Source organism: Musca vetustissima, unplaced genomic scaffold, assembly GCF_032173495.1.
Source record: "Musca vetustissima isolate MV318-11 ecotype Yass unplaced genomic scaffold, APGP_CSIRO_Mvet_v1 utg2442, whole genome shotgun sequence".
Classification (NCBI taxonomy): Eukaryota; Metazoa; Arthropoda; class Insecta; order Diptera; family Muscidae; genus Musca; species Musca vetustissima.
In genome coordinates, this window is record NW_026881061.1 from 258,865 (window position 1) to 285,667 (window position 26,803).

General features: G+C 29.8%; 1 protein-coding gene across 1 annotated transcript in view; it reads right to left on the minus strand.

Annotated features, from left to right (window-relative positions):
• Window positions 1–24,643, minus strand: part of LOC133327137 (twitchin) — a 110,350-nt gene extending 85,707 nt beyond the window's left edge. The window contains exons 1-10 of the mRNA XM_061535710.1: window positions 24,324–24,643; window positions 23,376–23,406; window positions 23,132–23,294; window positions 15,209–15,350; window positions 11,099–11,231; window positions 9,879–10,079; window positions 9,513–9,814; window positions 1,849–2,072; window positions 1,163–1,565; window positions 451–1,100 (exon numbers count right to left, since the gene is read on the minus strand). Coding sequence (XP_061391694.1) covers window positions 451–1,100; window positions 1,163–1,565; window positions 1,849–2,072; window positions 9,513–9,814; window positions 9,879–10,079; window positions 11,099–11,231; window positions 15,209–15,350; window positions 23,132–23,294; window positions 23,376–23,406; window positions 24,324–24,636 — 2,562 coding nt within the window. The 5' untranslated portion in view covers window positions 24,637–24,643. The remainder of the gene's footprint in view (window positions 1–450; window positions 1,101–1,162; window positions 1,566–1,848; window positions 2,073–9,512; window positions 9,815–9,878; window positions 10,080–11,098; window positions 11,232–15,208; window positions 15,351–23,131; window positions 23,295–23,375; window positions 23,407–24,323) is intronic.
• Window positions 24,644–26,803: the final 2,160 nt, after the last annotated feature.

Genomic DNA, 26,803 nt, shown 5'->3' on the forward strand with positions numbered 1-26,803 from the left:
TACTACTAATATAAAGGACATTTTATACAATTTGAGCTGTTTTGCTGTGCTATTATTTTGGTGTTGAAATTAGTATTTAGCAATTTTCATTGGCGTTTTAAATCTACCAATGTTAACCTTTCAGAAGGACAAATAGATGTACCATATCGCATAGCCAAATTGTATTGTGTACCAAATTATAAACTTTGCAGATGTATAAAAAGAAACACCATTTAAAAAGTGAATTTCATTATGTACGTAATAGTACGTTTACATTGTACCGAATTTCGTTAACCCAGTGGGTATAAATTGTCAATTCCATTGTATATATTTCAAATAAATACTCTTAAAGTAGGTTAACCCAATAAGGACGTAGAAGATTTAAGATTAGTTCGTCTAATTTTTACTAAATAATTTTGTATTATACATAATAATTGTTTATTTTTATGTATAATACAAATATTTGCTTACCTTTCTTTTAACATCAGCTAGTTCTTCGTTTTGAGATTTATCTTGCTTCTTTTCTACCACTATCTTGCACGTGCTTTCGTCCTTACCAATTTCATTGCTAACGATTACTCTGTATGAAGCTGTGTGCTCCACTCGTGCTGCACTAAATGTTAGGCGGGCAGTCGTTCCATCAAACGTTGTAGTTATTTCCTTGGTCTCTCGAATTAAAACGCTTCCCTTGTACCACTCAATTTTGCAATTGCGATCAGCCTCTTTTAATTTTATTGTCAAGTCGAAGGATTTGTTTTCAACAACTTTTTGATCTTTTAGCTTTCTATCGATTTCTGGTTTCTTGGGCTTGCGTTCCGCCTCAGGTATATCTGTTAATTGAACTATTTGCGAAACGGCTTCTCCTTTTTCGTTGCTTGCAACCAATTTATAAGATCCCTTATCCGTTTCGTCCACGTCGTTTATTTCCAATTGTACCGCAAATTCTCCTTCTTTAGATTTTTGAACCTTGTAAACGTGACGGCTACTTTCACTCACCACATTTGATTCTTTAAACCATGTGCACTTAGGTTCGTACTTCGAAGCAACTGTACATTCAATTACAACGGTTCGTTTCTTTATAATCTTAATAATTTTAGGTTTGTCTTTAATAACGGGAATGACTAAAATTGTAAAATAAAGTTATTATTATATGATCTCCATGTTTAACAAATGCACAACATACTTTCAATATTTAACGTTAAGTTTGCGTTAAGTTCGCCCAAGGTATTTTTAATATTACATTTGTAAAGCCCAGAATCTTCCAATTGCGGATCTATCATTTCAAGTTTTATATAGTAATGGTCTCCGCGTTGCTCTACTGACATTTTAATTCTGTTATTTTCGTTAATAACTTCGTTATTTCGGTACCAAATAATTTTTGGTTTCGGATCAGCTTTAACCTTGCATTCCATTATTATTAGTTTACCACTATTTTCGGAAATAATTCGCGGCTTTTCTACAAAAGTTGGACCTTCGCCATCTGGTTCAGCTTCTGCTTCAATATTTAAATTGAGGTTAGCATTTGATTCACCAAATTCGTTTTTCACGTTACAGCGGTATGTACCACCGTCTGCAGCCCCTGGATCCTTTAAAATTATGTAAAACAGAATATTCATACTATTTTTAATACATATAAGATACAGTTCCTTTGTTATTCTAGAATTGTTTTAATTGTAATTCCTGCATTTATTTCAATTCGAAACACTTCATTTAAAATTTTCCATATGAAAGTCACAAACAAAACTTTTTTAAAATTTAATAATTTTAATTACATATAGAGCTATTTTAATTACGAATTAGAAATTAAATTTAATTTAATAATTTAATAAAGGTGCAAATTAATTTTTATTTGCTCAATTTATAGCATACCTTAATTTCCAATGTAAGCTCATAAGAGTCTTCACCAATAGGCGATGTTTTTATTGCTATTTTCTTTGACTTGTTCACCACATCTTTGCCTCTGTACCATGTAACTGTAGGTTCTGGTTTGGCTTTGCAACGGCACTTCATCGTTATGAGCGTTCCGGAATCATTTGGAATAATTCTTGGTTTCTCAATAAATGAAGGAGCAAACCCGTTTGCGTCATTTGTGCCTAATAAAAACAGAAATAAGGATATGATAAATTCATCTTAAAATATTACATGTCGTATAATTATATCGGAAATATTTATGTTAAATAAAACATAAAACAAATAAAAATTCTGAAAACGAATAATATATTTCTTACAAAACAAGAATTTATAAAATGGACAGCGCTTGTAAAAAGTTTCCTAACAAAATTATAAAAGTCTTACAAAATGTTTTAAAATTACATAAAATTACGAAATGTCTTTAATTATGAAAATCATAAAAGGCCACAGCGCCTCATACAAAGAAATGCAATTGATTCAAAAAAGATACCCACACTGAATTGTAAATAGAAACGCCAAAAGGTTAATCGATTATAATATTCATGTTAAAAAACTGATAATTTTTCTGTTTAATATTTTCTTTTTTAATTTTTTCACAAAAACATAATTTCAAAGTGAATTTTGTGGGTCCTTATTTTAGTAAAAATGTTTTTGCGAAAAAAATCAAATAGTCATAACCCTTATGAATACATTCGAAATAATTTTCCATTCATTGTTGAAGTATACAATATTTCGCTACACATATTTTCTTTTGAAGTGAAATATATAAATTTCGTCTCGGCTTTTAACATTTATTGAATTAAAAAACTAATTTTTGGTACTAATTCCCACTTATTGACATCATCCCTGCAAGCATTTTTTATCGTCTATGTAAAGAAACAGTCACTTAGAATAATTCACAATATATATATATATATATATTGTCCTTTGTTCCATGGAAGAAATTGAAGAGTGAGTAAAACATGAATGAACATATTTATAAATTTTTCAATGCCAGTACCAATAGCCATTAAATTAATACGGTATATTCAAAGGCATAGAAGTACAAAGATATGACAATTGATCCATCTACAAATATAAAATAATATATATATTTTGAGTGCAGATCTCTGATTTTATTTAAAAGTACATTTTGGTCGGATTGACATTATCCTAAAATTACAACAAACAAATTTTTTGAAAATAATAAATTATTTACACAAACGAAATGACAAACAAATTTAGTTTTACCATACAACACGTTTGATATGAATGTACCAGATACTACGAACACGTTTTACGGCATATAACTATCTATCTTGTCCCCTTTAATGTAATTCCTTTAAGATTTAATACATTTATAGCAGTGTGTATCGAATTCTCGAAAAAAAATTATCGGTAAAGAATAACACACAAACACCATCTATGAAAATGGATTCCTGGTAGATTAATTTCAAAGTCATACAAACAAAGACATAAAAGTATAAAGATAGGACAACAACAATTTCCAATAGATGGCTTTTCCTCTGTTGTTACGATATCATAACAACAGAGTAAACAATATTACACGTTTTAAACGCTATACTGCAAGTTTATAAAACAAAAACATATTTTTTGAGTACAGATCTCTAATTTTATTTACATTTTATACATACATTATCGCGTATTTGGGTTTTTATTGTTAACATCCCTGCAAGCAAAAACTATCGCGGAAGTTAAGTCGAAGTAACGTCAAGGCGATAGAAACAGTCGCGGAAGATAGTCGCATTCTTATCGCGGAAGTCACATCCTTCGGGAAGAAATGAACCACGACAGCTTCACTTTCAAAAAGTGACTTCTGCGTGACGTCTAGAAGTAACTTTCGCGATACTACGCATATGACACGCAGAAGTTACTTCTTGGAAGTGACGCAGACGTGGTTCATTTCTTCCCGAAGGAGGTGACTTCCGCGATAAGAATGCGACTATCACCCGCGACTGTTTCTATCGCCTTGACGTTACTTCGACTTAACTTCCGTGTCACTTCTAGTATGCGTAATATTTTCAATATTATATTATTTATTCGCTGAAACAATAAGTTGTTTTAAAAAATTAACAATTTTCAAATTATTTCATATTCAAAACACTATAAAATACAAACTTTTAACATTCACAATATAAATAAAAATTTCTGTTTTTTTACACTTTTTTAATTTTTTAATAATAAATATCACACTATTGATACATACACATCACTTTGAAAATTTAACCTTAACTGAGTTGATTTATATGTTTTCTCCTCTGACTGTTTTTACAAGCAGATGAGAGACAATTTTGAAAGAGAGCAAACTGTTTTTGTAGCATTTGATCAATCTTCTTTTGTCTTCCCAGACGTCACTAAGAAGTAACTCAAAGGCGATATAAAGTAGACAAGAACAGTTTTGTTATTGTAATTATACAAACTATCACCTTTTATCTGAAAAGAAGTGACGCGGAAGTGACTTATTGGGCGAGGGAGTGAGAAACTCACTTCCAAATGCTCGCAAGGATGTCTCTGTTATACCTGATTCCCCCTGGATATTTTTTCATAAACTTTTTTGTCAAAATGCATTTTGTCGTGTCTTTACGGTTTGTATGACTTTGTGCCGACATTTATCGATAACTATTGACACACTTTTGGTATTACGTAACAAAGTTTGACGACGACAATGTCGAATATTTCTTCGTCATCATTTTAGTTGACGAATGAAGTGTTTGAACAATTTTTATTAAGAAATTAAAAAAAAAAAAATTATTATTAAATTAAAAAGTACAGTTTGCAAAATCGTTTGCAGCAACGATAATATTATTCTGTAAAATATATAAAATAATTGTCCATGAGCTTTCAAAAAGCTGTTGATTTTGAACATTTTGGAAAAAAATACATACAAATTTTGAAAAAACAAGGCATGTTCAATATTGAGGAATATTTGTCGACAAGTTAACTTCGAATTTTTTGGTGTTATTTTTTATTAATAATATTTTTAACAATTATTGTTAAAAGTTGAGATAGAATTGAAATATTGTTAATTTTGTCGTTATGATATTTTATCGATTTAATAATTGTTTAAATTTGATAGTGAATCGACCCACAGGACATGCCATTCTAGACCCTATTCTATACGTTATGCAAAATTTCGTGTAGATAAAAAAGAATATATAGATGTATCTATATATAAATCTGAACCGATTTTGACCTATATCAATAGGGCTCATCTTGATGCCAAATAAAGTTTCATCCCATTCGGATGGAATGTCCCAATTTTCATACCGTCATAGAGGTGACCTGTAACATGTTTAAAATAATACATGGACGGAGGGACGAGCATAAATCGACTCAAGAATAATATCTCGCTTCCTTTCGGATATTGCAAAATATGTACCAAGACATAAGACAAGCCACAGGGCGGTGAAGGGTACAACCACATTTTTGCACAAAAATATCAAACGAAATTGAGCCCGGCTGGGATTTGAACCCTGGTTCCCATGGCATCTGTTGGTGTCCGGCGCCTTAGCGTTCAAAGCCACCTCCTTATCTTCCTAAGGTTGCACAATATGCAGTTGCATACCATTGAAGACAAAATATTGTAGTCTGTATGGAAAAAAAGTCCGTCACTACAAGAAAAATCTGCTCTGAAAAGGAATGTTCTGGTGTGATGCCAAATGTCCGAACCTTGACACGGTTGAATTTAATTCGTAGATGCAATTTCGCAACAATAGTCGACATAAATACAACTTATCAAGTAAAGACATTTGTAAGCCACATTTCCCAATATGCCTGATGAGCCGCTTAACCAACGGCGAAACGCGTTGCATAGTGGTGGGAATGTAGTATCTCTCTGGCTTTCCTTTTCATTGCAACTCCGATCATGTAGCTCATCTCGAAAGAGAAATTAATAAGAAATGATGTTTTGTTATTGATATTGTCGATAAATTATCGGCATCGTCGCATGAGTGTAAAGCGGTGTACACCAGGGATGGTCCGTGTGACGAATTGTTAGGTTTTCGACTGTCAAAAAGGTGTAAACGTCGAAAACGTCATATACCTGTATAAAATGTAATAAATGTATTAAACGTCATTTATTTCAATATTATCAGCGTGTACAATTATTTTCAAGAATATATATTATTTTTACATATTTCTGACTATTTCTTACTAGAAATTATAAAATTGTTTAAATTTTTTTGAGAAAAAAAATTTTTAAATTTTATATTAATTTGTGTAAAGCATGCGTAACTTCCAAATTGATTAATGGAAGTAGGAAATGTTGACCATTTGTGGGGGAGATGCCAGAAGGAGTGAACCAAAGAGTCCCATCTTTGGACTTGGCCTAGGCTTTGTAATGATAATAGGTTGTACAAAGTTTGGTTCAAATCGGGCAGTCCGAATAAAATTAATTTATAACATTTTAATTCGGGTACCAGAAGGAGTGGACCAATATTCCCCATCTTCGACCTTAAACTAAGTTTGGAAAAATTATTACGATGTGCAATGTTTGGACGAAATCGATTGCTCCCTTCGAGAGTTATCGTGCGCACCAGCCGGCCGTTAGTTAGAAATATTTATTTATATTTGTTTCTAAATTGATGAATATTTGTTTTAATCTGGCATATTCTCTGATTATTTTATGTTTTAAAATAAAATTAAAATTGAAAAGCTCTGAAAGATTATATTCCAGAATGCTGTAATGTTGAATTTTAATTACAACTGAATTTGAAAATATTTTTATTGTATATACGAACGTTAGTGTCAATATCACGCACTTGCTTTATAATATTCAAATAGATTCTCATTTATAGAACATAGAGTCGAAATCGTTTATAACACAGGTTTTAGCGATATTTGATATCGAATATGTCGACTATCACCGAAATAAACGATTTCGACTGATTTCTAAAAATATAAATTTTATTTGGAGATGTTACTAGTATTAAACGATAAATTATATATATGTTACACTTCGTAATCTTCTTCAAGACTGGGAAGGCAAGGTTTGGAAACGAGGATACCATAAAAGGAGAGGGGAAGCCGAGGAGAAGATCCATATCAAAGGTAAAGAGGCCCGAAGACTTTACAGTGGAGCTCGCCGCAAGAACTCAATATTATACTAATCAATAAGTCCAACTTTTTCTTTACTCAAAACTATGGAACGGACAGTCGATATCATGATAAGAACAACAACCAAACGATACTCTAAAGTACAAACAACACGCCTATGTAAAGGGAAGATCAGTGGAAACTGTATGAAATGTAGTCTATTAGACATATCAGGGGCAAAGTATGTCTCTTCGCTAGAAATACAAAAATAGATAACTATATCAAATAAAGTTAAATGTCTGGGGGTCATCCTAGACAGAAAATTTAAATGGAAAGACCACATACAGGGACGGACAGATAAATTACTCAGATGCTGGGTCTTCTCATTGTACTATGTAACTTTAATAACTCAGTAGAAATAAGAGTAGACACAACATATGAAACTATAATGGTTGAACACCAACTAACAAGCCCCCGGTAAATGTTGTTACACAAATGGCTCCAGTTAGCTGGAAAGTAGGGACTGAGATCGCAGTACGAACCTACATGAAGGTTCAAGCTATAACGGAGTGTCTGAACTGGTTTAGTTCAAACTCTAGTCAGAATATAATAAACATAGAAAACAATCATAAGAACAATAACCTCAAAAAAAGTTAAGTCCAAAACTACTTTAAATAATATAAACCATAAATAATAATGGTCTCTTATGAGTCATATTGGTACATAGGAGCCCAGCCTTTTCCTGTGCTCAGCCTTTTCAAGCTTTCGAACCCAATATTTAGGAAAACCCCCCTTTTGTGAAATAACCGATCTAAGGGATTGTGAATGGAAAAAAACTTAATGACTTCACAAACAAGCAGAATTTATAGACTTCTTCTTTGCACACAACAGCCTACTGAGAGGGCGTCCTAAAATTGGGCATGTGGTGGTGTAAACCACCATTCTTTTCAACTTAACCTAACATATAGAAATTCAATCTGATTCGAATTGCAGTATGCAAATGTAATATATATATATATATATATATATATATATATATGTATATATATATAATTAGCACATACCTGAAGGGTGCAGTGTTTTGATTAACCCTCGATTCCATTGGAATATTTTTAAATATTTTGTATTCACTCAATTTAATAATGCAAGAATATACCGGGTTTCTTTTTCGAAGTCAAATATTTATCAATATTGTCATTGTTGCCAGCACAGATAGATTTTTTAGTAGGATTTTTTACTTCTGTCTTCTGTAAATGGTACATCATACTCATTTGCTAACACGAAGTTTTATAAACGATAATTAAGTAAAAGATCAAATGTGCGCTAATTAGTGTCCCCTTAAATTTTAACTTGTTTCATAACCTCCTTATATAATATATGACAAATTTCCCCTGATAATTCACACTTCATCGCTCTAGTACAGTACATATAAAAAATATTTTAAAATATTCCAAACGAATCGAAGGTTAATCAAAACATTTCCCCCTCAGGTGTATGCTAATTAGGTGACCGGTACTGTATATATATTTTACAGCACAGATTTAAAACATTTAATTTCGTTGTATTGTTCCACATTAATGACCATACATTTCATTATAATGAAATTATTTATGTGACACAGTCCTGGTTATTAAATGTTGTGAATATCCAACGGGCTACAAGTTTGCAGATTACTTCCTTGCTGTAATATCAAATCAGTTATATAATAACAATTATTTTGTGACCTAAACAAGAAAATCCATTTTGCTTATTTATTATTCAACGGAAAAACAAACGTTTGCTTTTAACTTTAAAAATAAAACTCTTTAAAGTAGTGTAATTTTTTCCGTCAAAAATAAAAATCATTTGAGTATTTTATATTTTCCGTCAAAAATAAAAATCATTTGAGTATTTTATAATTTCCGTCAAAAAAAAAAAAAAAAATCATTTGAGTATTTTATATTTTCCGTCAAAAATGAAAATAAAAAAATTGTGGAGTTACATTCAAAAATAAAACTCATTTAAGTAGTGCTATTTTTTATTTATAAATTAAAATTATACATTTAATAACAAACTATATATGCTGATTTCTGCCGAAAAAATCCTCAATTAGATTTCTTCTCTGAAGGAAAAAAATAAAAATCATAACATGATTATTTTTGAGGAAAACACTCCTTAAATGAGATTTATTTTTATATTTGACAGAATATATAAAACTCCTCAAATGATTTTTATTTTTGATGGAAAAAATAACACTCTTTAAATAAGTTTTATTTTTACCGGAAAAATAACTATAATTTTTAACATTAAAAACAAACGTTGATTTTTTACTTTGAATACAAAATCGTCAATACGAATCTATTGTTATGTGACAATTAAGGTGTCCCGTGTCTATAACATGAAGAGTTTTTCGTTAAACTTTTTTAAAAATAATTGTTATTTCCGGTACTGCTTCCTTATATCCAATTTACTATGCGCCAAATGTATGTTTGCAACTTCGTACACTATTTTGACTATTCGACCATCCAGAATACTCTAGACACCTTTTACTATTGAAATTAATGGTTAGTATACACTACCAAATTATTATGCGTAATAACTTTAACTACCTTGAAAATTCAATGCAATATTAGCATTACTCTCGCCGTGCTCATTCAGAGCGTTGCAACGATAATTGCCACCATCTTCCGTTGTTGGATTCTGTATTTCCATGGTTAAAACAAACAAATCTTTTCCACAGCTTTTACATTCCATTTTAACCCGTGCAGAATTTTCAATTCGCTTATCCCCACGGAACCATGAAATTTCTGGTGTTGGATAGGCTTCTAATATACACTCCATAATTAAAACATCTTTTTCCTGTCGTATTGTCGGCTTTTTTGGAAATCTTGGTGATTTTGCGTCCGATATTCTAGTAATAGTCATTTAATCAAACTTTTTAAATTCTCTTCTGTTATAATAATGAAACCACTTACTTCTTTGAAGATCCTTCAAAATTTAAATTTAGCGTAGTGGTTCCCTCTCCGTGAATATTTTTCGCTGTTACATGATATTCACCTTGATCGCTTGGGACGACATTCGTTATTTCCATATTTGCCATGTGGTACAATTGTTGATCCAATACCAGAGATATTTTATATCGTCCACCATTCATTATTTGTTCCTTGCCGTGATACCTTTTCGCGTAAGTTATTCATATTATATAATGTATAATTGAATGATCCCATTGATTAAAGCATTGTGCAAATTTAACAATTTAATACAGAAATTTTTATATGATTTAATATATAGGAATATATTAATTTCCTACATTCTGAAAACAATTGCATTACAACTCATATATTTATTATATGATCACCAATATTTTAAAACTACAAAAAGTTTTCTGATTTGGCCTATGTTTTCAGACTTTAACCATACAATAAAAGTTACTCTTTGATTACCAATTAACTGTACATTTTAATCTTCAAAATTAAACCTTAAACAGACAATTACAAATGTGTAAAATGTAATTATTCAACGAATAACAGATAATCATTTCTTACGTTTGCCTGAACGTAAAATTTAATGGTTAAATATAAAAATTAAAGAATTTAAGTTAATTTTGTATGATCTTTTGTTACTTAATATGTAGATCGATTCAGTAAATTATAACAATCCGAAAATTTTGTCTACATAATATATTATTGATATTGAGTACTTATTTGGTCCTCATAAATAACCTGAACAGTGAAAATATAAGATTCAATCGCAGACATAGGTAAATAAATTCTTATTTTAAAAATAATAATAATAAAAATGATTCAAAAGTATATTATTTTATTAGGTTTTATTAAAATACATTAAAAATTATATTTTTACTTCTGGGCCTGCGTATATATTTTAAAATTATATGTTTTGAAAAATCTTAAATGTTTTTTCGAAAAATGTTATGTATAGAACAACATAATCCGAAATTTATACATATATAATACATAAAGTTGTATTACAAGCTGTATAGTTGTAATGTAACATTTTTATTTCTAATGATGTTGCACTATAGCTGTGAACTCCTGTCATTAGTATAGCTTGGTGTTAATAAGTTCTACTTTATTTAACTCAAAAATGAATGAAAAATAATTAATAATATAAAATAATTAGCACATTATTTGCTGTAATCAATGAGTGTGGGAAAATTATAATATGGCGTTCATACCACGTAACTGTTGGCTTGGGATCCCCAACGCATCTACACTGAAACACAACATTTCCATCTTCAGTCTGTCGTATTAACGGTCTTTCGGTGAATGTGGGTTTTATACCATCATCGGGTACTGGAGCTTCGTCGCCTACGATTTAAAAATGCATATATCTATATATAATATCAGGAAAAAGAAATGTGCTTTTTTATATCTTTTTGGTTTGAACAATAACTTCTGAGAATAACCCTGAGCTTACTGAGTACATATATATGTACAGCTTTTTATGGATTGTTTCCTAAACAAATTTTGATTTTGCTTTGCAGTTGCGGTTTCAAACCTGGGTTGAGAATATAAAATATCACAGCCGCACAAGAAATATGCCCTTCTTTTGGTTTACCATCCCCAACAAATGAATATGTTTCATTTCACATTATTGTGACATTATAATGTGAAATAGGACAAAATAGCATAGAGTGCTTTTGAAACCAAAAAATGCCTCTACGTTTTAGACATTTAATCACAAATTAGATAATTTAAAAAAAAAAATTAAAGCATATCGCTCTCTTGCTGCAAGACAGGCATAACTCAAAAAAGTGATTTTCGAGTTAATGATGCACGATTGTTTGCAATAATAGACCTCATGTTGTGCAAAAAATACATATGAATATATCTTACACACTCTAATTGAGAAGATGTAGAAGTTCCTCTGTCCCATATAAAGTGTGAGTAAATTGAAAACTTAAAACGCATTTTCAGCAAAATTGATTTTTTGAGTTATGCCTGTCTTGCAGCAAATGATCGATATGTAAAATATTGAAATAGTAAAATCCGAACCTCGCTAATCCGGATTATACGGATATTCCGACTGCATTTAACAACTCATTGCGAATTCCATAACCCTATTTTTTAATCTAAAACAATACACCTAGAATTTGGAAAATTGCCCTTAATAATCATAAAATTAAAATTAATAAGAAAATATTTTTTAAAACATAGAGATATTTGAAAAAAAAAACAACAGATTGGAATACATTGACTTCGAAAGGCTTCAATGAAGAAAAATTATTTGGTTTTGCAGTATGTGGCAGATTTGTAATGACATCTATAATACAAAATCCAAAATATATTTATCCAAATACATATATCAAATAGAACAGACATACATACAATGGTGGCCAATAAATAGTTAATTTACTTACTTAAATATATATAATGTATTTTAAAATAAAAAAATACTCTACGGAAAATTTAACTGACCCAATTTTTGCTTGATCAAAACTAAGACAACTTTTTGATTTTTGTATACTATTCCTTACATCCCGAAACTTTGGGAAGAGGCTATGTTTTTTGGTTTATGAATCTCCTTTGATTTTGCTACATATGATAATCCAAAGATTTTTCTATAGGGTAAAAATTGTTTTGGCCATTATTCAACCTTCACTTTTGATTTCCACAACCAACCTTTGACATGTTTCGATGTATGTTTGAGATTATTGGCATTGGTATTTTTTACGAAATTTTAGGACAATTTGTTGACCAGTACCTACTTATAATTCCAGAAATCACGGATTAATTTATGGAATATTTCTTCAGTATAATTTTCTATAATAAATTATTTTCACAGCCTCTAGCAATTAACTGTTTTATAGGTGTACTGTTTTGTTTATAGCCACAGCAAATTGAAAACAGACACATTTATTGTCATGGCATAATGGTTAGAGGTAGTCTCTTTTGCTAAATCGATGATGGCAAACCCAGCAACTCTACTTGATTTTGTCATTTTCAAACAAAATTTGTATTTGAAACCGTTATATTATATAATAATTTATTTCAATGTTTACATAGTTGTATTGTTTGACAATACAGCAAATTGAAAACAGACACATTTATTGTCATGGCATAATGGTTAGAGGTAGTCTCTTTTGCTAAATCGATGATGGCAACCCCAGCAACTCTACTTGATTTTGTCATTTTCAAACAAAATTTGTATTTGAAACCGTTATATTATATAATAATTTATTTCAATGTTTACATAGTTTTATTCTATATAGCCCGTTTCTTCTTATTAATGTAAAGGCAATAAGTCCATATGTTACAATTTTACTGAAGACATGTGATAAATTGTACATTGCGTCGTTACTCATCACTACAAAACAACAAATGAGCTAATTGTAGATTTGTTATTAAATCTATGTATTTTTACTTATTGAACATGTCTGTATCTAAATCTAAATTTCATGAAAAAGTGGATTCATTGCATTTTCACTTTAAGCCAGCGATATATTATTCTGGATATGTAAATCGTGTAGTTGCGTTTTTATGTCCACCATTTAGTTAATATTATCACAATCCACAACGACGATGTAGTCATGGTCGGTTGTTCCTCCTGATTTATTCATACATGTTTCCAAGCCTAATCTCATAGCCCCAATAGGCCCCATATTCAGGTTTTCGATCTTTCAAAGTATGAGAAGTTTATTATTTTAGCATCAGCAATGCGTACATAACTAAGGAGTGAACATATGAGTTCCCGAGACTACCTTCCTCATTATATCATGATTATTGTCAAAATATATGAAAACTGAAGTTGGGACCGCTAAGAGTAAAGATTTGTATGAAAAATATGTCTTAAAACTTCGGGACCAGGAATGTGTTCGCTTTAAAAAAGTTCGTTATAAGCGTACCAGACTGTTATTATAACGGTAAAAATAACACACATTTCAGTGCTCATTTGTTTGTACAATAGAGTTGCTTTTATTTTGTCCAAGCAAAAATTGCAACAATTTCCTTACATTATTTATTTCAAAATGGATTTTGGATTTATGCTTTTGACTCTTTAAAAAAAAAAACTAACACAATATATACTTATTCGGCATTTATTACACTGTGCAACACAAAAATCTTGAACAATCAGGTCCCTCAAAATCTGAAAAATTATTAGCTACGGTTTTTGCTTAAACCTGGTTTTAATTTATTCGACTTTGGGAGAATTTTCAAAAAAAAAAAAAACGTAAAAAACAAACAATTTCTAAGCTTTTTTATAATTTTTTTATGGAAGGTAGGAAAAATAAGCAACGCCTCTCAAAACTCAGTTTGGATGCTTATAGTCTCAAAAATGAACCAACAATATGTTCATAGAATATTTTATGTTTTTTTTAAATACAGCACCATAAATATAGATTATATAATGGGGATGCTTATTTTGTTTTACAATGCTGTTAAAAATGAAAAATAAACTCTATAGAGCATAATACATTGTAGGCCATAACTACCTATTAGTTACATTATTTTTCATATGGTATGTTCGGCCGAAGCCATACAGAAATGTATAAAGTGCACATACTTTTGGAAAACAATTTAACTATTTTTAATATCAGTTGTATAAATAATACTTTTCATAAGATTTGTATGAAAAATTGAAAGTGAATAAATATTTTAATAATATTTATAACCTGAAGTGTGAAATTGCATTATTTTTTGCGTTTTATTTGAAATCAACGGAACAGCTTTTTGCATTTGAGATTTTTGGTCAGTGTTTGTAATTAGAAATGTAATGACAGTGTTTGTAATTAGAAATTGTATGAAAATATTCGTAAACATATTAAATATTATTGAATTTTCTTTAGTTGAAATTCGTTCAAACGTTTCTGAATCGACTAAAACAAGCATGTTTGATTTTGAAGTAATGGAGTTGGTAGTTATGCAGTTTAAACATTTCTATAATAAAAATTATAAGTAATCTAAAATTCGCCAAACTACGGTCGACGTGATTCAACCCAAAAGTTAATCACACTATATATATATATATATATATATGATTTTTTGCCCAAAATTCTCAAATTCAAATTTTAAATGCTGGTCAACTTATAACTCACGAAGAAATCGCTTTATGTTTCGCTACAAATTTTGTCAAACTATATGGGAGAGATTTTAATAGCTGATTAAAAATTATTGAGCGCTTTAGTAATTTTTCAGAGGAAGTGTGTAAAAACTGGACGCGAAAGTTTGTTTTATTTTATTCCAAACCCATTTACCATGTCCCACATTACAACATAATACAACTCAAAAATAATGTTGAAGTTTGACAACGTTATTGATGTAAGTCCATTACATAAAATACTTACTGTCAAAATTTAAGCTAATGGTAGCATTACTTTCGCCAAGATCATTTTTACCATTAACTTTATATTTGCCTGCATCTTCTACCGTTACATTTTTTAGTTCAAGAGTGGCGAAGTAGGAATGGCCATCTCTTTTTACGCTAAGCTGAAAAAAAATAAAAAAAAATCAGTTTATATAATTTTTATACAATAATTTACAAAGCTAGTAATATGAAATGTCTATTTAATACATCTAATATTTGTTTTAGAAATTTATAAAAGTATAATTTCATTGAGTAGTGGTTGTTTATCAACCCTTTTACACGTTAGGCTAGAGGACTGTTATTTTTCATATTTTATTGTTTATAAAATTTTCCTTATATTTCGCAATGACCAAATTGCATCTTCAGGGGTGATATTTATTGTTGTGCAATAATAACTCCGGACAATGGTAGTTTAAAATTCAGCATCGGAATTCATAATCAACAACAAAGCAACTTTTATATTATTTCTTTGATATATTTTATATTTATTTATTGATTTATTTATATTTATTTAGTAATCGATAGCGTAACCCTTATTTTTGATTTCACCTACGATGCATTGAATCTATGATCTATTCCACAATCTTATGATTGTGCTGGCTATTATTAAATACAGATTTTTGACACCCGCAACCAATCTTTGACATGCTTTGGTGTATGTTTGAGGTATTGGCAAGCTATGTAAGAATCGAAGTAGGTGTAGAAACCAAAACATAGTAATTATAACAGTAAACTAACTAAAATTTCAGAGCTCCACTGTGCAGTAGAGTTGCTCTAGTTTTGTCCAAGTAAAGATGCAACAGTTCCCGTGGATGTAATTTAATTTTTGTTAATTTCGTTAATTTCAATGTTCAAATCTTATAATAAACAAGTGAAAAAGCGTTAAGTTCGGCACGTCCGACAGATACTTGAAATGAATATATGGGGAACATACCAAAAATTAACATATACCGATAATTCTACAAACTGGTTTGTATAAACCGTTATGTACACCAAATACAAATTCAAGCACCAAAGCGTGGAATATTACTAATAACGCATGGTAGAATATACAATCCTCAAACCACTGCAATTGGGAATATAAAGTTGAATTGCATAGAGTAGGAATTAGCGAATATTTGGAGTTATAATTATATAAGGACTATGCCTAATTAATGATCGATATGTCGATTTCGAACCCAATATTTTTGTTTTGTGTCTCAATTCTTTCCTTCAGGAGGTATAATTATATGGGGGAAATGCCTAAATGCTGGCCGATAAATTTCATCATCGTCAGGTTCAAGTTTTCACGATTTCCTTAGAAAGCGGAATAATTACAACCGATGGCTAAATCGTCTTAGAATTCCATAATTTGTAGGGTAAAACTGATTTTTTCGAGTAACGACTATCCCCTATACTATGGGGACAACTCCTACACATGGAACTAAACAGCTAACTATTTTAATATAAGAAGGGGGTTATATGAGAATTACCCATACAAAAAAGAGATGTGCGTAAAAGTGTATGTGGGTACAACCAAACAAATGTTAGGTGTGAGAGTGAAGGAACATCAAAATTACATAAACAAAGGAACGGAAAGGCAGCACTCTCACAGGACATTAAAGAAACTGCCAACACATCTGATTTCAAGAATGTCAGAATCTTAGACAAAGCTAAAAACCAAAATAAAAGATATACATTGGAAAGCATAAGAATACAATAACGAATAAATAAACACGAAGGAAGACAAAGACAGTACTAAGTTTCAGTATTCAATTGCAATAACTTAAACACCAGTTCTGTGATATATTTAATTTTTAACTGTGAATTTATTTATTTATTATTTTATTTTTTAATTTATTCTTTATTTTTAATTAAATGTAAAGGAGTCCCGTTTTTTAATTGAAGTAAATAATAAACAAAATGAAAAAAAACTAAAGTAAGTTAAAAAAATAAGTGAAATATTCAGAATAAATAGTATATTGAAAAGAAATTATAATTTATATTTTGTTAATAGAACAATAAAACAATTTTTATTTTCATCAAAAATACCCGACCAAAAAAGCCCAACAAAAAGCATCAATAATTAATAATAATAATTTTTGGTAGGAAGATTTATTACCATATGCAACTACAAAATACCAAATTACAGCGAATTCGGTTGAAAACGCGCTCAAGAAACCCAAAATACCAAGAATTGAGGGTGTCTTATATGGGGGCTACCCGAAAAAATGGGCCTATATTTATAATTTTTAGTGAAGAAATTTGGTATTCAATAAGAACCCATTGTACCAAATTTCAGCGAATTCAGTTTAAAAACGCGCATAAAACCCCAAAATACAGAAAAATATAAATCAGCGAATGCGGTTGACAAATACGCTCAACAACCCCAAAATACCGAAAATTGGGGGTGCCCTTATATGGGGGCTAACCGAAAAAATGGACCTATATTTTTTTATATATTTATTATTTTAATAGAGAAATTTATATACCAAATTCAGCAGTATACCAAATTTCAGCGAAATCGGGTTAAAAGCTGGTTGTAATTGACGTTTATAAGTTTTAATGATATTTTGAAGAATATTTGCATTTCCTCACATTTTATATCAAACTACTATGATTTCTTACATCGTGGTTCTTTTTTCACATATCTCTCTGTAAGCAATTGTCAATTATGGAAAATTCTCAGAATATGTTCATTTTCTTGAAAACAAGAATGTATATGAAAATATATGTATATTTTCAATTGAATGATATGATACCGAAAAGAGAATTCAAGATTAATCACTCACGTTTTAAATGAAATAAAGATTTATTTAGTTTGAAAATATAAATTATGCTTGGTGAAACAATTTGCATGGCAAAACTTTTCTCAAGTAAAAGACAGTAAAATATGGGAAGAACGTAAAGATTAATCGGTACCATCATATGGTACCGATTAATTAGGAGGGAATTAGGAGGGAAGTTTCGAATGAATGACAATTAAATTAGCATTTTGTTACTACTTCCAAAGTATTTAAAATCGGGCTACGCCAAAATATGGACCAAAGATAAGGATGCTTAAAACACACACAAGAATAAGCAGCCTATGGGTAAACTTTTAAAAACTAAATCCCATATAACATCTGGGGCACTTACCGAAACTTGATCGTATCCTAAATAGGAAAGAAAACCAGCAATATTTGTGAAAAATTGCCAATTGCGGTTTCTATGTCTTTGAATACACCAAAGACATAGAAACCGTAAAGACTCTACAAAATGAATTTTGACAAAATAGTTTACGAAAACAAAAGATTCAAGCATATCGGATGCGTGTTAGGAATTAGAACGCTAATAAGCGAAAATGTGTGTACAAAATGCAAATGTGTGTACAAAAGCAAATGAGCGATATGTTTTTATATTATAAGCTTGTTATATAGCGGTTAAAACGTTTAATATTGCTCGTTCTGTTGTTATGAAATCATAACAATAGAGTGAAAGTCATCTATCTGTCTTTGAATACAGTTCCAGTAGGGTACTCCATGTTTAGGAACATAGGGTAAGTGCTCCTAACGCCGGCATGTTCCAATAGTCGGAATCTGTTGTATATAACTTCAAATAATTAAAAAATTATATAACTAAATATGAAAAAACCTTGAATAATCTTCAATAACACTTCAACCCATCTCTGTAAAAAATTTCATCGAACTATGTACAGTTATTCAGCCAAAATTTGGCATTTTGTCAATGAGGTTTTTCAAAATTAGCAACAAGAAAAAATTATGGATATGTCGATTTTAAAAGACTTGTAACTATATTAAAATTTTATATTTTTCTCAAAGATATTCTTCATAATTGTAAAGAACATACAGGAGAACACTTTAGAATTTATATTCATTAAAAAATATTTGTAATTATGATATTTTTAACGATTCCGCCCTATGGATAGATGATAATAGGGATAGATAGATAATAAGCACATTTTCAAAGATTTTGGCACAAAATTTTAAAAAATGTTAAATAAGAGCTCTAAATAACAATTGATTTAAAAACAATTTTTAATGGTTTTACATAATTTTAATTTAATAAATAAAATAATTTTATATAAAATTTTCAATACAACATTGATGAAAACGTCCGATAATAATAATAATTTATTAATGAAATAACAGATAAATCGATTAAATATATAATTGAGCCGACCATTGGAAAAAAGTGCCGACTATTGGCAAAAATACACTATTTTACCTAATTCTCAATTTACTCACCTTTAATACAAATTAATTAAGCAAATTTTTATTGCATCGGGGTGTAAATAAAATTTCGAAACAGATGAACCTAAATAGGATGTAGTGGAAAAAATGCACTCGGGTTGGTGAAACGTTTAAAATGCGAAAATACTTAAAGTGCCGACCATTGTTGAACTTATCCTATATCATGAAAATTGGCTGCAAATTAGTATTTCTAGTGTGGTTACAATATTTGTCGATATAGGTCCACTTATTTCCTTTGTATTATTTAAAAAGAATATGCAGTTTTACACGCACTTCCAAAAATGATTCGTAATATAAACAAATGTCAGTATACCTAAGGGTAAAGGTATAAAAAAACTATTAGCTATAAAATTCGATGAATAAGATATTTGTTTTATTGGACTGTGGTGCTAGATATTTATAAATACTGTTCAAGTGGTTTTCATTGCCAAATTTTTAGATTTAAGGATTTTTCCTTTAAAAGTAATTACAAAAATGTTTAAAAACGTATGATTAAAATTATGCTAAAAATTTGTAAGAGCAAAATGCTAAATGAAAATTTTGCGGCTAAGTCCAAAAACTGGTAAATTTAGCAGTAAAAATGTTTAGTAGCCATACAGAACGCAGATCCACATCGAAAAAATGCAGTTTTTCATTCACCAGGAATCCAGAATTAACGCGCAGGATGATAGATGGAAATGTTGTTATCCCGAATAATTTGTTTAAACGGACAACATATAGCAATAATTTAATAAAACATAATTTTTCAAATATAATAACTCTTCTCTTCTTTTTAGATGATGGTTAAATATCGGGTCCGGGCTTTGCAATCCTAAGATCTATTTTAAATATTATGTGGTCTATAATATAATATTTAAGATAGATCTAAGAAGGATAGATTTTAAAAACGGAAAATATTGGTCCAAGTCTTTGAAAAGATTTAATATGACGATACTAGCCGATGTTAAGTCCTTTTAATGGTTTAATTGGCTGTAATATGCAATAAGAGGTTGTGAATGAGTAACATACATCCTTGCAAATTCACATTTTTTACATAGTTCATTTTTAAAATTTGATTATCATCATGAAAGCCTTCAAGATGATAAAAGCATTAAAATAATTAGTAAGTAGAAACTATGCGCAATTACAACATATCTTCATCAATTTAGGAACAAAATAGAAATTTCTATAGTAAACACAAGTGCAGGTAATGTGGTAAACGTTTGGTCTGTACTCAAAAATGTCAGCACAAGACGAAAACTCATTACTCCTTGGTAGATTTGCTCTCTACTGTATTGGGAAAGCCTACCATGAATTGTAAGTTCTAAACCCAGTGCAAAAATAAAACAACACAGCAAGCGTTGTTGTACAAAAAAAGAGTAAAAACGGCTTACTCCAAGGTGGATTTAATAAAGTGTAAGTGACAATCATATTGTTTTAAACTTTTTTCTTTGTTGTTTGTAAAGTAAATTGTCAAAATTATTTCTCAACGTTTCATTTCGATTTAAAATATTGTATTTTGCTTTCGATTATTATTTTTTTATTAATAAAAGTGCAATAATAATGAATTTATAGGGACGGAATAGAGACAAGGAAGCGTGAGTTCTAAATCCGGCCGCTGATTTGTTCCACTTATTTTCCGCATGTACAACTTGGGTTCCAGATTGCAAATACATATACATATGTATATGTGTGTTCTTATGATCGATTTAAAACCAAAAGGAGATTGTTAAAGAAAAGGCAATCTGCCCCTAAATCCCCTGTTTCCCTCAAAATCAAGGAAATGGTGTTATATAGCTTGTATTAGAATTTTTCCATTAGTTTTCTACAAACGCCTGGCTAAATACAATTTTTTTTTACAATTTAAAATGAGATTCTGTTGCGTAGTCTATTGACAGATTGCATACGGCTTTGTGGTGTTTGACTGGGGATTTATGTCCTACAATTTTTCTACCAAGAAGCTACTTCTTCGAAAATTATATTGTAATTTCAAATATAAGCAAAATCCCCAAGGAACCAAGACTTACATGTGGGACACTTTTCAAAATTATTCGACTTGAAGAAATGTATAATTGTTTTTATTTACTTTTGTCAAAACCTATTTGTCAGCATGACAATTTAATTTCTATAACAACAATGTTGTTTTTGTAAAATGTTTGTTGTTGTATCTGATGCATACACCTTAAATGTTACTGGAAAAGTAACCAGTAAATGTTACTGGAAAAGTAACCAATCGTTCATAAGGTAAAATATTTAATGCGTATGTTATTAGCGCCAAGAGTAAGACAACCAAAATCTTAACTTTGTAATTGTAAATTATTATCTATCATTAATTTTTTTGCGATTGAGTTTTCGCTGTTTGATGTGCGAGAAATGTCCTTAAAACCGAAAACTTTCATGTTAATATTGGGAATGAAAACGATGTTTTCAGGAGGCTTTATTGGAGATATAGAATCTCTGTATCATAAATTTAAAAACTTATTCGAATATCATCAAATTTGAAAAATAGAGTTTCTATTCTGAAAAAAAAATTAAAACAAATTTGACAAATATATTTAATGACAAAATATGAAATTATTGTTGTTTTCTGGTTGGTTCGAATGCGGTCATACCATATTGAAAGATATCTATCGAAACAAGTGGATATCTACTGTTATAATTTGCACCCTGATTATTATAATTAAGTTACATTTATACTCTATGCGTTCGGTGATATTATTTTTCAATTTACTTACAAATGCATACGTTGTTTTCAATAAATGTATTATTTTATATAAAAAATATATGAGAAACAAAACGACACAAAAAATTGACATACTGGTTTGTGAATAAAAAGGTAGATGGCACTGTTTGCCTGACAACGCTATGTTATTGTTGTAATTAACAGGATATGTGAAGTCCACATTCAAGCATGGTGGCGCAATATGGGTCAAGAGCCAAATTTTTTGGCAAAAATCTATTTCAGGGGACATTGGGTTTTACACCAATAAAATTTTATATCACTGAGGGTCACGGTTTACAAATAATATGAGGTCAAAGTCAAAATTCGATATTTTTATACAACATTGACATGTGTCACATGAATTATAATGAAAGTGAAAATTATTAGTAGTTTGAAGATAATCATCAACAAATTTGTATTTAAATCTCATAAATATAAGTTTTTGCAGAAAATTTGAGTTTGCGACCGTTCATAAACTTTAGAGTCGTTGAAAATGTCATGTAATAATTTAATAAAAATAAAAAACAAAAGGGACATTTACTAAAATAACATTCTGATGATAAAACTGAAAGATATTTGTCTCACTTTCTACCTAAATTGTTGTAATTTGGTATTTTGCGTTCGCGTTGTGTAACACATATTCTTACCAATAATTATCAATTTGTTCCACTTATTAGGGTTCCCCCATATAACCGTACCATCTTATTTTTAATTTTTTGGTGATTTTGTGCGCATTTTCCAACCAAATTGCCTGTAACTTAGTATTATATTATTGATTGTGAAATCTTTATAATAAAAACTATTAATTTTGACTTAAGATTCGGGGTAGGCCGCACATAAACGGATCCTATTATTCGGTATTTTGGGGATTTTGAGCACTCGAATCGGATATACATTAATAATAATTACATATTAATAATACATTTTACGCTATGAATTGTCAAAGAACAAGACAAATTTATTAGCTTACCTTATGTCGTGGTGATTCCTTTACAACTTTGTCATTGTGGAACCATGTAATTACTGGCTGCGGATCTGAGTTAACAGTACACTCGAATAGAAGTCGTTTCCCCTCATCTTCCTGTCTGATTGAGGGTTTCTTCGCAAAAGTGGGTGCGAATCCATCGATTTGTCTGCAGCAATAGGAAATGGAAATGCGGTTTACAATAGTAATAATAATAATAACTGAACTACTGCAGAAAGCAGCAACTTACCCCAATACATGCGAGAAGGAAATATTCCCTTCTATTGATTTAAGACAATATAAGCAGTCAGGAATTAGGCATTAGGCATTAATGAAAAGCAGAGCAATTAAATTATAAGAAAAATTATTTATAAAGCCATGTTTGTTAGTATCTTTTTTTCCGAATAATAATACAGTTTCAACATTATTAAAGAATTCTTACTTTTCTTTCGGTTCGTCTGCAGCTGTTATTGTGTCAAAGATTAATTATATAATAATTGAGTCCAAAATATATCGAATATAATACAGCAAAAAAGATTCATACAATTAATAAGTTATCTTTTTATTTATTTTGTTTATTAAGAAGCAACAAATATATGCAAGGAAAAATTACAAACATATATATTTTTTTAATAATAAAATAAATATTTACAAATGTATGTACTTTGTACTTTGGTTATATAAATCACTTCCAAGGACTACATCTCATTATTAAATGAAAATCGCAGACTTTTGTGTCATCATTTTTCATCGGCTAATTTGCAATTTGAGCGATAATAAAATAATTTCTTAATACATTAGACAATCATATTTCTGAATAGTTATATAATATGCCAAAATGTTGTTCTATGTCCTTTTATGTTAAACTTTCAATTCTGATCTTTAAAATTGCGTGATATTGCTATGTGTACGAAAAATCCAATATTGTGCTTACAATAGAGTCCATAGCCATAGAGAATACAATGTCAGTATTCCCCATTTATTATATAACTTTCTATCTTTTATTCATCTAAGCTAGTCGCTCTATTCCAGAACAGCTTGAGGCATGAACATGTATTATATAAAATAAATGTATAATATAAAACATGGTATCAACTGTCAAATGGTTTATAAAATGTATTCTTAACATTAGTAATATATATATATATATATATATTTTTAATTAATTATAAGTAACACACTAAAAATTTTTACTTACGAGAAAAATTTAGATTTATAGAAGCGGACACTTCTCCGGAAGTGTTTTTGGCCCTCACTTTATAAAGACCAGCATCAGTATCTAATACATCATCAATTTCCAATAATACTGTATATTTGTTCCCTTCTATTGGAATTATTTTTAATTTTGTTCTGTCATTTTCCACTACGAGGGTATCACTTCTGTACCACTCTATATTCGGCGCAGGTGATGATTGCAACTGGCATTCAAAAATCAGGCGATTTCCATCGTCCTCTTGTCTCAGTTGTGGTTTTTTAATAAAACATGGGGCAAAATCTTCTGCGACTCCCATACCGATCTTCAAAGCTTTTTATTAAACAAGGAATCAATCTGAATGGGTTCGAATGATTCTTGCCAATCTTATAGAACCAAGGTATTCATCTATTATTATTTGATTTACCTATTTTTCAATTGCTACCGTGTTTGAACAATTTATGTAGTAACATCCAAATTTATAGTCTACGCAAATATTTTGAGTATATTTGACCTTTACAAGAAATGTATATTGGTTGAAAAAAATGTGTTGCAATATGCATTGCATATAAAACGCTACAACCAAAATATACCGCACTAAGAAAACTATTACTTTTACTTTTCGATTTACCTGATGTTTAGTTTATATTTATAGTAACATCAAATTTATCGGATTATTTATATAGTAACATCAAATTTCTATTTCTAATTCTTCATAGAATGTAGAAAGTAGATAAACAATTGAGTTGAGTATAGATTTTGCACTTTATTTAAATTATATTTGAGTATACAAAAAATAAAATAAAAATAAATATTTTTAATTTACAAATATTTTTCGGCATATATATTACTAAAGACAACTTTTACCGCGAGCAAATATTAGCATTACGTTACCTCGTGTTCGTTTAATGCTGTGTTCGTATTTTATAGTAACATCAAAATTTATAGTCTTTTGTACACAGAGTGTTTGGAGTGAGGACCTTTAGAATGTGAAAGAAACAATATTTTTTTAAATGAGTTTACATTTATTCCTTTATATAAAACATGAAGAACCAGATATACCGCACGAAGCAAATGTTTAACAGTTAAGAAATTTTATATTTTTGACACAAAAAACATAATTACTATTCGACTGGCGCTTATTGAATTACCTTATATTTAATTTTACGATATACAACATTAGTATGTGACCTTCCGCCACATGTTCTAAGAGTAGGAAATTATATGCCCTCCAGCTAAGGTGAGGTGCATATTAAATTTTTCATTCCCTTTGCAATGTCTCGAAATATTTTTCTGAGATTCCACAAAGTATATTCTCGTCGGTTACAATCCACTATTTTTAAGATGTTAGGTATGGAAAGTGGGATATATCGTTGTACGCCATGGAATAGCCGCCATATTACGGAACCGTCCACTTTTAAAGGCTTTAGTCGCATTGTATATAATGCATAATTTTTCTCTGCATCTATACCATGTTTTGGTATAGATCTCATATAACGATATTAACTCATTTTAGACGATTTTTGGTAAATATTCGGATTAGGATATCCTCTAATTTGCGAATTTTAGGTATATAGTGTTTTTGGCAATATTAATATATTGAAAATCCATTTCCATAAAGGCAGGGCATACATAAAAATATGTCCTCCATTAATTTTGACTATAAGCCTCGAAACTCAACTCTCTCAAACATGAGAGAGACATTCCGAAGCATGTTAAATAAAGTTATATAGTTCATATAAAATAAAGAATTTCTTTTTCCACAACCAAATATTTTGAGTACAGATCTCTGATTTTATTTAAATTTTATATATACATTTTCGCTTATTGGCGTTTTTATTTTTAACATGCCTGTTACAAAATTGTTTATGAAAACGTATGTATCTACATTTTATAAAAACATTTTCGCTTATAGGTGTTTTCTTTCTTAACATGCCCAAAGACGTAAAAGTACGACAATTCATACGTCAAGAAAAAGTTCTGACAACTCTTGCAGCATCCAGACGTTATTTATATTATGTAAAACGGTTTAAAGAAATTTGATTAATTTTTGTTTAATTTCATTTTATTCAAAAAATCACAATTCCGATACGGAGTATTAGTGAATTGTGAAATACAAACATGTACAAACATGTGAATTGTATATTGTCTTCATACTGTTGAACGGTTTCATTGTTTACATTTTCTTTTTTAAATATATGTCAAATAAATCCTCATAGAGAAGGTTAACCCGGCAAAAAGTGCTAATGTTAATGCCGTTTTACTGGACGTCTAATAACCTGTTGGCCTGTTGGAACTTGTTGACGTATCAACAATTTGAAGTTATAAATAACAGTAGCAAAGGTCTTCGTTGGGCTTGCATCGATTGTAGATCCTTAGAAGTCGATTGTTATCGTCTTTTTAGGGCAGCTAAAATCGAAATAGCATCTGTGAAGAAGGATTTCGATGCTAAATAAATCGCAATCATATAAAATGAAAACATACAT